Here is a 14,099-nt window from a genome sequence, read left to right on the forward strand (position 1 = left end):
TCTCAGAATAGCTAGCTACCTGGCGTTATAAATCAACATCGGCCATCTGATGTTGTTGTAATGTTGGTTGCATAGTTACAATTTCTTTTTTATGTAAATATGCAAAAAATACTTGATTTATAAATATAGTGGCTCAGAGGCGGAGTGAAGTTTTACAATGGTCAAATAATGAGATCACTCCTGACTAAATATTGTCAACCATTTTTGAGGAAAAGTGTTATAAAGTTTTAAAGAAATTAAGCGTTTTTCATTAAAATTAATCACTTTATGGAACAATTACTACCATAGCGGATTAAAGAATGTCGTTCTTTATATGCTACAGAGCAGATAATTTTTTCAAAGAGTAAAATACACTTATGACGTTTTAAATATTTGTAATTTGTGTACACGTTGGTGAGTAAAATAATACACAAAACCGTTTTTTTTACAATTGGATGATGTTCCTAGGTTTACTTATTACCTCACAGATCAGTTCTTATCTTGATTTAAAAAGTTCAAGTAGTATGAAAAAATATAGTATTACATGTAAGTCATATACAAGACCTATACAAAAAAATATTAAAAAACGTAGTATCATTTTTTAATGAAAAAATAAAATGGCTATGGTTTTTTCCTTTAATTTTTAAATGACACTAAAAAATTTTTTCAAATTTATGTATATTGTTGCTCAGGTCCGCAGAAAGTCACCATATTTTTCTCAAGCAATTTGAACTTACAGTTTTTTTAATAGAACAACAAATTAAATCGACTTTTTAACCTTTTTAAAGTTTTTAAACTCGGTTACAAATACTTAAAATGAATTACAAACTGACCTGTGAGATAGTGACTGAATTTAGGAACAACATATAATTGTAAAGAAAACATTTTGTTTAACACTTTTCTTAAAAATCCAATTTCAAATTTTACGTTCACGCGCTTGCTTGAACAGCTCGCTCCTCTTCGGAAGTTCTGAGTATAGTTCAACCTTAACTGTGTTTTAAAACATACCGTAATTCGTTACCGAATTGTTTTTTTTAATAAGATTGATAAAATTATATAATAGTTATCAATGATTAGATCTTTCATTGAAACTATAAATTCCATTAGCTATTTTTTTGAATAACTTATAATAGCAAATTTTGAGAGAATATGCGACGTTGCTTTTTTTATACCGGGTGCTCAAAAACCGGCTCACCAACTCAATGGTGTGTGGTAGAGAATTACTTACATACAAAGTTAAAAATAGTGAAAAAATTCTATGTATTAAAATTATTGATAAATAACGAATTGTAAATAAATGATATTTGGCAACGTTGTCTAACAGTCATGATCGCAATAGAATTTGATCAACAATTCGGAAATAAAATTAACTAGGCGCCCTCTGGTGATGACTTTTGAACTATGTCGAAAACAGTAAAGAAATTTTCGTAATGCCACATTTAACTGACATTTAATGAATTGTTCAACAATTTTGCGTGTATAGTGTTAATTACTTACAATAGAAAGAATTACTTTAAAAGTACGTGGTGGTAAATACTAGCGTTGACTTTGGTTCTGTAGTTTTTCGTGGTATAAAGTGTTTATTGTTGGAACTTGAAAGTGGATAAAAAGTGAAAAATATTTAAATTTTGATTACAAAGTGTTATCAAACAGTTGTCTAATTAAAGATTATAAGTAATGGATCACAGCGAACACAAAGTTTGGCTCAAGAAACCAATAAATTAATGATAGTGTTATGAATTTTAGGTTAGAATTTTCCACTGAATCATGAAATGTTTCGGTAAATCTACAAAACTACAATAAAGATTAACATCTGCTGATACATTTAAACGTAAATTACGCCAAAAGGTAGGCTTTTCAATGTCCTTGTAATAATTTTCCAATAAATAAAGTGAACCAAACAGTCATTCGTTATTCGTGTTTTCCTCGTCATCTCTCATTTGTCAACATAAGTTTCTTGTATCAAAGATGCAATAATCATTCCGCATAGGCAATGTAATAATTGTGAAGCCTCAAAATTCGTACAATGCTCAAAATATCCGAATGATCCGAATAAACATTTTCCCGTCATTTATGGTTACTGTTTTCGACCTAGCTCAGTGGCGCCCCCAACGGTAATTTTACTTCCGAATAAAATAAATTAGTTTTGAAACGTTTTCCTAGGAAACAATTCCCAGTGTTGGCACATCTACAAATTGTGATTTTTTTAATGAATTTTAATTTTTTTAAATTAAAAAAACTGCTAAAGCCTGATAGTAAATTTTAAAATAATTATTCAGCTTTTTGTTAGGGAACTATTACTTAGTGTGAAACAAAAAAACATTAAAAAATAATGAAAACTGGAGAAGTTAACAATACAGCGTGCTCAAAAACTGGCGCACCAACTCAGTGGTGTGTGGTAGAGAACTGTTTACATATAAAGCTAAAAATATTAAAAAAATGTTTGTATTAAAGTTATTGATAAATTACGGATTTTAGATAAATGATATGTGGCAACGTTGTCAAACAGTCATGATCGCAATAGCATTTGATCAATAATAAAAATAAATTATTTTCGAAACGGTTAACTAGGAAATAATTCCCAGTGTTGGCACATCTACACATTGTGATTTTTTTTGATGAATTTAAATTTTTTTAAATTAAAAAAACTGCTAAAGTCTGATAGCAAATTTAAAAACAATTATTTATCGTTTTGTTAGGGAACGATTACCTAGTGTAAAACATAAAAACATTAAAAATAATGAAAACTAAAGAAGTTAACACAATAAGCTTGTAGCTCCAGATTTTTTCAAAGATGACTTTAGGAATTTTTTCAACATTTTTCCCGTTATCTGCACTTGCTTCTCAATAACGTACTACTGAGTTGGTGCGCCAGTTTTTGAGCAGCCTGTAGTTTTGAAACATTTAATAGGTGGTCATGAATCCAAAATTTTGTAGAAAGCGTAATATTAAATTAAAATTACGAAGTTGCTTTTCTAATTCCAGCTTATTGATGCACTAATTAAATTAAAATGCCTAAAATTTGGCGTGATTTTCGATTCGCTTTGTACTTTTATGGATCAGGGAAGCCTGTAAATATGTAAATACACTTGCTCCAGTTTAGCCCAGGCCATTGCACTCCCAATTTTCACAAAAACTCATTTTATTTTCTCAATTGGATCACATTATTTGTTTTATTTATCGTCACTTTACATTTTGACATAGTTGTTCAAACAGTCCCGAAAGTGGATTGGGTACATCACACACATCTCTCCCAGGGGTTGACTCAGATCCCGACCAATACGACGGACACGCTGTCGACCCAGAAAGCGAATATTACGAAGCCGATCTTCTCGCCCCGATGGGCATTTGCAAAGCCTTGTACCCATTTGAAGGTAAGATTTTGGCCAATTTTTCCAATTTTATTAAAAAAATGGTCACAGCTACAAGTGAAGGGAGCATACCTATGGCACAAGACGAAGAACTGCATTTGATTGAAGAAGACCAGGGCGATGGGTGGACTCGTGTGCGGAGAATGCATGGAGAGTTTGAAGAAGGTTTCGTTCCGACTTCTTATATCGAAACGACTTTGTTCAACAGCAAGTAATCTCGTGTGTGCGTATCTCGCCAGAAATATATATTTTTATATTTTATTTATGTTTTTGAAACAATAATTCTTCTATTTATCTAGTTAGGTTCGTTAGTGTAAAAATTGCTCAGTCATTATTTGTGTTTGTGACCACACACGTCCATAAACAGGCGAGTCTGCTAATATTTTTACCATTCTCAAAAACTTAACACACGATATTCATACTATATTTTTTCTACAATTAAATTAAAAAATTCTTGCCATTCTAAAACAAACGAAAACAACTTTTTTTAAGTATTGTTTGCAATTTGTTTAAAATGATACTAGAAATCAATCAATATTTTATTAATATTAGAAAACTTGTACGCTTTTTGTTTTTAGTTTTCGAGTTGTGGTAAAAAGTACTTGCAGTCTCACCTTAGATTGCTTTCGGCGTAATTGAGTTGATTAAGAAGTTCGCTTAGCACAATTGTTACTGTATATATGCTCATATACTAATACTAGCTAGCTGTGAGAACAATTTAAGCAAATTGTAATATAAACAAATAGTTGTAATTTTATAACCGTTTTTTAATTGCATTCATGTTTCTTGTCACAGACCTGTTAGGGCGTTAACCTTTCATCATAGTTCTAGTAATTAAAAATTCATTTTCAATATTCGTGCTACAAATGTATTATTTTTTCTATGAAAAACTCATCAAGACTTTTAAGGACATTTCTGATTGGTTTAAACCGGCTGTTTTTTCTCAACTTGGTGCTACATGTAGCCAAATGGCAGCTGCAGATTTGTTAATTTAGAATGGTTGCATATCAGTTATTTAAGCTTGTCCTTGAAAGCTTGTTCATGTCTTGTGAAAACTCGGATAAATCATAACATTAATGTGCATATATGACTGACTACTGCATTATAAATATCAACAATTAAAGTGTTTTTTCCTGCCACTCCTCCCAAATACGCCAAGTGTTACAAACTGATTGGCGCTTCTAGGTCACGTGGGTAAATAAGGCGACTTGATTATTTTACAACAGATCTATTGAACGTGCCGATACAATTAATAAATAATAACAGCACCGAAATACTGAACGATTCCAATTCGAGAATTGATATGCCTTATCAAAACGTTGCAGTACAAAAGCTAACAGCACTAATATATACAGAGTGCTTGAAGCAAATTAACTGATAGCAAAAGGCCGCATAATTTGGTGCTCCTGAGATATATTTACAATGAGTACAATAAAGAATGTACAAAATAAAAATGCTCTAAGACCTACACACTTGAAATATGGAAATTAAGAAGAGTTATCACAATTTGTTTAGTAGAATGTTTGATATTTAACTATTCTTTGGAATAAGACAATACACAACCTCCATCCGGCAAAACTGAGTCAAATTATTAAAAATTACTCGTCAGAGGTGTTAATACAACAAGAAGTTCGGTTCTCTGATTGTTTCTTAGTTAAATCAACCGTATCGGCATAGATACAGTCGTTTTTATCGGCTCTTGTCTCCAGTTTCAACCAATGTTGAACGGCTATTGCAAACGCATCGTGGACGTTACTTGCGTTCTTGGCGGACGTTTCAATGCATGCAGAAATGCCGTTTTCGGTGCACCAGGTCTCCATTTCGATTTGCGAAACCTCACGTTCATTTTGTTCAACGTCGGACTGCAAGCAACATCAAGAAATTTACGATCAAGTCGTCTGGCAACATGAACTATCAAATACAAATGTCATAATTGTATAGTCAACAGCCACTTTAGTTACGGTAGGTTAGTTACTTGAAGCTAAACAAACAGTATACATATTGAACCTAGTGTAACACGTTTTTAGTATTTTTGATTGCTTTAAAGGTTCGTTTTTTATCACATTCAAGAAGAAAAACGGACAATGAGAAACATTCTCCAATGCTCGAAAAAGTCACAAATAATTAGTATTTGTCGGATTAATTAAATTTTTTTATATACTAAAAAAACGTGCACAAAACATTTGATAGACAAAATTTTTTGAGGAGAAATTACTTACGTAAGGTGTGATCTAAATCTACAGACATTCATACATCAGTCCAGTGTGAGGAAATTTTATGGGGTGGCCATGAGGCCACAACCGATCAGCCGACTCGTCGTAGCGCTCTCGCGATGTTCATATTTATCGATGAAATGGTCCGTTACAGCGCGTACATTGGCGTAGTTTACTTGGGGTTTATACAATTAATGTTACCGGTCGCTTACAAAAATCTAATTAAAACATAAATATTATAATTACGGAGTACCCAAGAAAAATTGTGGCAATAAAATAGTCGCTAATTTATTAAGACTGCGGTATATTTGTTGAGATTATTTTCTGAACCAATTTTAAAATAGTCGCTAATATCAGCTTCTGATTGGTTAGTTCAAACCCTGACAAGGCACCTAATTTGACATAATCGATAAAAAATAACTTCATCATTTCCTCAATCTTACATGGACACCAATGAAGATGTTCAATACAGGGGAGCGTAAGTCACTATTACATTTCGAAAATGTTGCGTTTTAATTCAGTGGAAATTAAAATTAAAAACTAAATAAAAATATTTTCATCATTTTCTCTGAGAAATACGCTTGAATAACTGTGATTCTTTCTAAATTCTCGAAAACTGATTCCGTTTTGCGGTTAAAATATCTTTGAATTTCGAAAAAGATCTCTCTACATCACAGCTGGTTACAGGAGTGAATAAAAAGTTTGGTGCTAATGCAAAATATGTCGAAGGTGGTACATTATTCGCTATTTGTTTTAAAACTAGAAAATCGGGATTTCTAGTAACTGCGTCAATTTTTCCATTAAATTTATCTTGTAATGACCATTCTACAGATTTTAACTCTATCAACGTAGACTCAAATTTCTCAACTGTAATGGATAATTTTAAATTTTACGTTTCTAGAAATTTGATCGTAGTTGGAATATTTGAAAAATTGTTTTCAATAAAATTAAGTTGAGAAACTAAATTTGTGGTTAAAACTAAAGTTTTACATTGTTTAATGCTTTGTGCATCGTCGTTTAAAGCAATAAACAAATGATTTTAATTGATTAAAATTTTTAGATATCTGCTTGTAACCAAGTACCCCAGCGTGTAACTATAATTGATTCGTCAGAAACGTTACGATTTGTATATTTTTTTAAAAAGGACTTTAAAGAAGGATTATTTAGTTATCTACAAAATGTGCTCGGGGTGAAATCACAGCGTATTTCCCTTTGAAACGTGGTGTGGTTGAAAACATTTCAAGGGCTAAAAATGGTAAATAATTAAAAAAATATTAATGTCACACCAAAGAATACTTTGAAATGAATTACAATTTCGTAATTTAGTTCTACTGGGTCACTTTTATGCTTTTTAAATAAGTACATGAGATAAAAATGTTCTTTTGACTTTTTAGATATTATTAAAATTAACAGAGTTAGGGCGGTTAAAAGTAAAGGTATAATATTAATAGATAAGTGACATTAATTATTTTTTAATTATTTACGAATTACGATTTTTAGCTCTCGAAATGTTATCAAAGGCGATGAACACGCTTCAGAGGGAAATACGGTTCGGTTTCACCTCAGGCGCATTTTGCAGTAATTTTAAATTGCAATAACTTGGTGAGTCTTACAGATAACGAAATGATTCTTGCACCAAAAATTTATTTCAAGTATTAGCTTTATTTCGTCTCGATTATGTGGGAGTCTATCTTTTAAATTAAAAAACTTTCTCGCATCTCGAAAATTTCACTACACAATTATGCAACGTTACAAGAAAATGTAATTTTTTTGGTTTCCCTTTATCAAAACTCTACCTTGTTAAACTACGTATAAATCTGCATTTATTGAAAATTTGTTTGCAAAAAAAACGGAGTTTCTAGCTTTATCCAGAAGGAAGATATGAGTATGTAAACGCAAAATGTGTCCAATTTTAGGTGTTTGCAAATTTTTAGCTAAAACGTCTTTTCAGCCCCTTCGCGAGGGTTGAAACAAAAAATTCTTTGTCTAAACATTTTTTAATACTCTTTCCTAACTTATATCAACAATGCAAGCTGTTCCACAACATTTCGATTTAAAGGTTTATCTGACTGCAAGCGCGCGCCCATGCAGTAACCTTCGCCCATAAAACTTCCTCACACTGTACATCACAGTATCGTCGATTTTACTTTTCCAACTTTTCTATTAAAAAAAAAATGATAAAAATAATCTAAAACGACTTGTAACTTTCTTACTAGTTATCTAGTTCTGAGCAAAATTTTGTATCTATTGTTATCTATAAAATATAAAAAAGATTTAAATTGATCTCTTTTTGTTACATAGTTATCTATTTCTGGATCAATTTTGTGCAAGTCGAATACAAATTGTGAAAATAATTGATAAAGCAATTTGTTTAGAATTTCTGATACCCGCAGTTCTCAAGGCTACAATAACCAAAAATGTATGACAAAAATACGCCTATTTGACGGAACATTGTGTGAGGAATTCTTGGTCTACGATTCGTAGTTTGAAGATAGATATTTCACGAAATATGGTCGTTTTTAATTTTCTACATCTACCAAAATATACAGCGTGCTCAAAAACTAGCGCACCAACCAATGGTGTGTGGTGGAGAACTGGTTGCATATAAAGGTAAAAATAGTAAAAAAATTCTTTGTAATAAAGTTATTGATAAATAACTAATTTTAGATAAATGATATGTGGCAACGTTGTCTAACAGTCATGATCGCAATAGAATTTGATCAACAATAAAAATAAATTATTTTTGAAACAGCTTCCTAGGAAATAATTCCCAGTGTTGGCACATCTATATATTGTGATTTTTTTGATGAATTTTAATTTTTTTAAATTAAAAAAACTGCTAAAGCCTGATAGAAAATTTAAAAATAATTATTCGTCGTTTTGTTACGGAACGATTACCTGGTATGAAACATAAAAACATAAAAAATAATGAAAACTAAAGAAGTTAACACAATAAGTTTGTAGCTCCAGATTTTTTAAAAGATGACTTTAGGAATTTTTTCAACATTTTTCCCGTAATCTGCACTTGCTTCTCAATAACGTACTACTGAGTTGGTGCGCCAGTTTTTGAGCACCCTTTGGCAAAAATATGGATATCTGACGTCTGAGGATTGATTAACGATCTGTTTCTATTTTTGTTATACGATTTTTATTATTGAAGATTTTTGACGAAATTTGGTCGTTTTTTAAATATTTCCAATCGACTAAATATGAATATCTATTTCTGGGCAAACTTAAGTGTCAATCAACTAAAAATTGTGAAAAGAAAAATATACAAAATGTTCCGTTTTTATTATTACAAATTTAAACATGTGATAGAGCATTTAATTCTAAAATAGAAGTTGCTTATAAATATGTATCGACAAACACTTTGTAAGGGAGCTACACCCCCTCAAAACGTTACAAGAAAACTGCAATTTTCTCACTTTTCTTTTATCAATACTAAAACTTGTGTTTATTCGTTAGAATTCATATTCATTGAAGGATCTTGTGCCAAAAATTGAAGTTTCTAGCTCTATCCAGGAGGAAGACATGACGAAGTAAACACAAAATTTGACCAATTTTAAGTTTTTCAAAAATTTACACAAAAACGTCTTTTTCATGATAATTCCAAATAGAAAATCAAACTTCGGATTCGAAGTCAGCAGATAGTTTTGCATAAGGATCAGTTTAAAAGCGTGTGTCCTTCAACCAGGATGGACAAATAAAAAAAATGTGTATTTTTTTTTAAAAGCTTTTAATAATGTTTTCCAATCACAGCAGTACAAGTTAAAATTCTAAAATTTATAAAAGCTTTGGGAGTTATGATACTACACCATTACATAATTACTTTGTTCAGTTGACTCCCAAAGCTTTTAGAAATTTTAGAATTTCAACTTGTGAGAAAAAATATTTTCATGTAATTGAAAAATATTATTTTTTGCTTTTTAGTGCATTTTTTAAATAAAAGCTTTTTTAAAAAACATTTTGTTACATATTTTTTATTTAGAAAGACTAAATGACTTTAGATACAGTCATTTTAAAAGGTGGTAAAGAGCTTTGGCTTTGTTTATGCGATTTTTCGTGGTTATATTGTTTTTTGTTAGAATTTTAAATTTGTTAAAAAATAAAAAGATTTAATTTTTGATTACAAAGTCTCTTCATGTGTTAAAAAATCAACGTAGTGCAGACCTGGTTACAATTCGGACAAAAATTATGTTTATTTCATTAAACTTGTGATAAATCCGGAGAGATTTTTTATTTTTAACTGTGGGTGATGAGCAACCAACATAACCTCAAACTTTAAAACCCTATTTTAGGCAATTTACGGGGTAACTAACTACATAGGATTGCATTGTCACGCAGATTACGTAAGTATGTCAAATTTCAATTCATTTAGACAACAGGGACCCTTTCAAATTCGGCCCGGAAAATTAGAAACAGACAGACAGACAACAAAGCAAGTTAAATAAAAGCTTTAATTATTAATTATTGCGCGCTACTGATGGACCCTCTCCTGGCCAATTGTCGTAGAGTGCATAAAATATGTGACGGCAAATGACTTCTTACCGTTTACATGCGACTGAAATACGGGGTTAAGGATAGGTTTCACTAACCTCGGTTAAATTTACTTAGTTATCCCATTCGTTTTTATTCTACGACTCTTAATTTTAGAAATATTAGGCAAAATAAGGTCGAGTCTTATCAATTAACATTCTCTGAACTTGCTGAAATTCTTTTGTTACGTATTGGGTCCTAAATTATATCTCATTTATTGAAAATGTACTTTTAGGACCATATTTTAGGTAAACACACAACTTAAATAAACGTGCAAATGATGCATGTAAGAATCACACTTATTTTAAGAAATTTTTGATAAATAAGTAACCCCCAACGGTTTTTCGAAAAACAAGTCTTCTAATATTTTTTCACTATCAAATTTTTGTTTTCCATAACAAGCAAATCCAATTTTCCTCGTAATAAAGCACCTAACAATTTGTATAAATGTGATGTGATAAAAACAAAGAAAAACTAACTATACAGTGTGGAATTTTTAACTGGAATAAAATTTATAACTTGGACATTGGCATTTTTTGTAAAAATTTCAGAAACAGGTCGCTTTTTGTTTTTTCTTGCCCGTCATTTGGTGGATATAGTTTTTGTTTATCTGCTGTCAAAACTGCACAGCCACCTCCAACTTTTTTTTCAAATGTAACGATATATCATGTGACACCTCATGTGAAAGAGTACTTCGAAAGCAGAACAATGCACTATTTGTTTTCTGAATATTGTCAATGCCAAAGTGATAAAAAAATTAAAGCAGTGTGGAATTATTGACTAAAATAAAATTTGTAACTTGGATATAAGCGATTTTTGTAAAAAATCTTGAAACAGGTCGATTTTTGATTTTCTTTGCACATTATTTGATTCATGCGGTTTTTTTTTTCATCTGTTTTCTAATCTCTAACTTTTTTTTTCCAAATGTAACGATATATCATGTGACACTTCATGTGAAAGAGCACTTTTCAAGGAATACAACGCACTCTTTGTTTTCTGAATTTCCAAAGCTTACCCGATAAAAAAAATAAAACCAATTTTTATAAGTTGAAATTAGGCAAATCTCAATAATGTTGCAAAATGTTAGAAATTCATGCTACTATTGTTATGTTATTTTCCAGGAGAAGAACGGTGCCCATTTTGAGCAATTGTTGCATTAAATAATGTTCATCTTATAAAATTGATTTTTATTTTTTATCACGTAGGCTTTGAAAAAATCCAAAAAAGAAAGAGTGCGTTGTATTGCTTGCGAAAAGACTTTCATACTAGGTGTCACTACATTTAAAAAAGAGGTAGCTGTGCATTTCTGACAACAGGTAAACAAAAACTATATGCACCAAATAGTAGGGAAGGAAAAATAAAAATTTACCTGTTTCGACAATTTCACTAAAATCGCCTTAAGTTATGAATTTTATTCCAGTTAAAAATTCCACGCTGGTTAGTTTAGTTAAACACTCACATTTGAAAAAAGTAAAATTAAGAAACGTGTTGTCTAAAATTGCCAAATCTTTAAAAAACGACAAATTATTTACACGTGGAAAAGTACTTTTAAAGGCCCATAAAAGCACCAGCTACTGTTTGTTTAGCTTCAATAACTATATCACACCGATATTTCAGTGTTGCCAAATGCAACATCCGTAATCGTACCTTGTTTCCAACCACGATAAAAGGAAACTGGACGTTTTCCTTAACATCGGCGTAATAAAGGAACTCGTTTTTCCACATTTGTAGGTTCCGGAAGCTGTGTTTGTCGTCCACTGCGTAGGTCAGCATGCAGATATCGCTCCCTCGGTAAAAGGGCGTCCGGAGCGTCTTGAACCGTTCCTGTCCCGCAGTGTCCCAAATCTGTGGCGATTTCATGACCACACATTTAAAATAACAATAATAAAGGATACAGACCTGTAGAGTGTATGTTTCCCCGTCAATTTCTATGTCCTTGTTCAGGAATTCCACCCCAATGGTGTGAAACGAGTGCTCGTCGAACTGATTCGAGACGAACCTGTTCATCAGACAGCTCTTCCCGACGCCCCCATCCCCCAAAATCACCACTTTGAGCAGCGTGTTCTTGTTGGTGGGTCGCATGTTGACTCGTGAAGCCATCCGAATTTGTTTATTATAACATTGTATCAGTTTTTGGGGACTTTCCTGCACGATTGTGACTCATCTGATCTGGGAATTGATTCAAATTGCTCTTACCCACCAGTCAGTAAGACAGCTGTCAATGTGACAGGTGTCAAAAATGTCAAACCGTTGGGACTTGAATGGGCTTGGGTGCGTGCTGGGTGCGACCAAATTGTGCGATTATTACTGATTATGTAATTAATTGCGTTCGAAATGGTCAGGTGAGGCCCGTTTGGTTCTTTTTCGTAGGTTGGCGGTCGTGGTGTTTGACAGGTGTGGGATAGGTGGCGCTGTTTGTCATTTTTTAATTTCCATTGTTTTTACAGACGATTGTGAATTGAGCATTTTTTGTGTTCGTTTTTTCGACTGGGAGATTGTTGGAGCTGTGTACAGTTGTGCGTTGTTTTTGGGGTTGTTGGTGTGTTTGGGGGCACGTTTCGGGGCGCGTGACAGTGGAGACAACGTCCTGCAATAGCAGTGTGTGTAAAAATCGGTTTTACCTGAACCTCTGGTGTCAATAAACTCCGCCGAAGGTGTGCCCCGTGCATAAGTCCGATTCGTGAAAGTGAAAATTGATATTACCTAACATTTTGTGCTTTCTCAATCGATTTTGGCGAGGATTTATCTGGCCAAGGATGCATTTGAGGAGAACGAGATAAGAACGGTACGTATGGCATGCAAATATGCGGATTTTTCGCGTCGAATGAACGGCATTTTTCCCTGCGTTTGAAATGTTAATAGGAGAGAAATAGAAGGTATTTAGATTTCGGCCCAAGGTAAGCATAGGTACAGTCATTCACCCAAGCAAGGCACCTCTCTCTAGTGACAGGTACTCGAATGTACTGTACACGGATTGAAGGTCGCGCCTTCAACGGTCACGTGACCCGAACAGGGCCGGCTCAAGGACGTTGCGTTTGAAGAGGTGCAATAAACCCATCTGTTTTCGGATAGATAGAGATCGCGGCAAAGCAAAAATGCCCGGGTTTTAATTACGGACCGATGGGATAATTAAAATGAAGAAGGAGCGGCGAGATTCAAAGCAAAATTTGATGAATTGCATACGTGGTTAGGGACTTTTTTCCATGTGCGAAATGGGTGAAAAAAATTTGTTGATTGAATAACTAAACTTCCCCAAATCAAAATTGTGGGAAAAAATTTACAGAAGCATCGTGCGCTCTTAACATTTTTTTACACCTAAAATCAAATGAGCTTCTCGTTCAAAAAGTTAAGTAAAAATTGCTTGTATACCGGAAAAAGTTCTTCGAACGTGGGTTCACAAAAGCCAATTTATCATTTTAAAAATTATCAACGAAAGTAAACCAATCTTTGTTCCATGCGATGTTTTAAAATTTTGATCTAGTTATCCATGACAGTTACTTCAGCAGTGAAATGTATTCGGAAATAAAATTAACTAGACGCCCTCTGGTGATGACTTTTGAATTATGTCGAAAACAGTAAAGAAATTTTCGTAATGCCACATTTAACTGACATTTAATGAATTGTTCAACAATTTTGCGTGTATAGTGTTAATTACTTACAATAGAAAGAATTACTTTAAAAGTGCGTACTAGCGTTGACTTTGGTTCTGTAGTTTTTCGTGGTATAAAGTGTTTATTGTTGGAACTTGAAAGTGGATAAAAAGTGAAAAATATTTAAATTTTGATTACAAAGTGTTATCAAACAGTTGTCTAATTAAAGATTATAAGTAATGGATCACGGCGAACACAAAGTTTGGTTCAAGAAACCAATGAATTAGTGAAGTGTTATGAATTTTAGGTTAGAATTTTCCACTGAAAAAATCATAAAATGCTGCGGTAAATCTACAAAACTACAATAAAGATTAACAACTGCTGATACATTTAAACGTAAATTATGCCAA

General features: G+C 32.4%; 3 protein-coding genes across 9 annotated transcripts in view; 2 read left to right on the forward strand and 1 right to left on the reverse strand.

Moving 5' to 3' along the window:
* Nucleotides 1-4,473, forward strand: part of Cip4 (Cdc42-interacting protein 4) — a 53,935-nt gene extending 49,462 nt beyond the window's left edge. For 5 of the 7 annotated variants that reach the window (XM_064357931.1, XM_064357936.1, XM_064357932.1 and 2 more), the window contains 2 exons: nt 3,184-3,353; nt 3,402-4,473. In XM_064357931.1, coding sequence (XP_064214001.1) covers nt 3,184-3,353; nt 3,402-3,565 — 334 coding nt within the window. In that variant the 3' untranslated portion in view covers nt 3,566-4,473. The remainder of the gene's footprint in view (nt 1-3,183; nt 3,354-3,401) is intronic. The other 2 variants (XM_064357933.1, XM_064357937.1) reach the window with 1 other exon arrangement.
* An 89-nt stretch (nt 4,474-4,562) lies between these two features.
* Rab9 lies at nt 4,563-12,199 on the reverse strand. The gene is made up of 3 exons (XM_008193723.3): nt 11,999-12,199; nt 11,747-11,944; nt 4,563-5,212 (listed from the first exon to the last, which is right to left on the reverse strand). The coding sequence occupies exons 1-3, from the start codon at nt 12,197-12,199 to the stop codon at nt 4,949-4,951; spliced, it is 663 nt and encodes a 220-aa protein (XP_008191945.1). The 3' UTR covers nt 4,563-4,948.
* Nucleotides 12,200-12,741: 542 nt separating this feature from the next.
* Nucleotides 12,742-14,099, forward strand: part of Hr39 (Hormone receptor-like in 39) — a 67,082-nt gene continuing 65,724 nt past the window's right edge. The window contains exon 1 of the mRNA XM_008193725.3: nt 12,742-12,884. The gene's annotated coding sequence lies outside the window, so the exon portion shown is untranslated. The remainder of the gene's footprint in view (nt 12,885-14,099) is intronic.

Source organism: Tribolium castaneum, chromosome 7 (genome assembly GCF_031307605.1).
Source record: "Tribolium castaneum strain GA2 chromosome 7, icTriCast1.1, whole genome shotgun sequence".
NCBI classification, from domain to species: Eukaryota; Metazoa; Arthropoda; class Insecta; order Coleoptera; family Tenebrionidae; genus Tribolium; species Tribolium castaneum.

What these genes read in the sequence shown, in the direction of transcription:
- Rab9 (XM_008193723.3), bottom strand. Translation starts at nt 12,199, where the DNA reads ATGGCTTCACGAGTCAACATGCGACCCACCAACAAGAACACGCTGCTC. An exon ending in GGGAAACATACACTCTACAG is followed by an intron (nt 11,945 to 11,998) that starts GTCTGTATCCTT and finishes AAATCGCCACAG; the next exon opens with ATTTGGGACACTGCGGGACA. An exon ending in TTATCGTGGTTGGAAACAAG is followed by an intron (nt 5,213 to 11,746) that starts GTACGATTACGG and finishes TGTTGCTTGCAG; the next exon opens with TCCGACGTTGAACAAAATGA.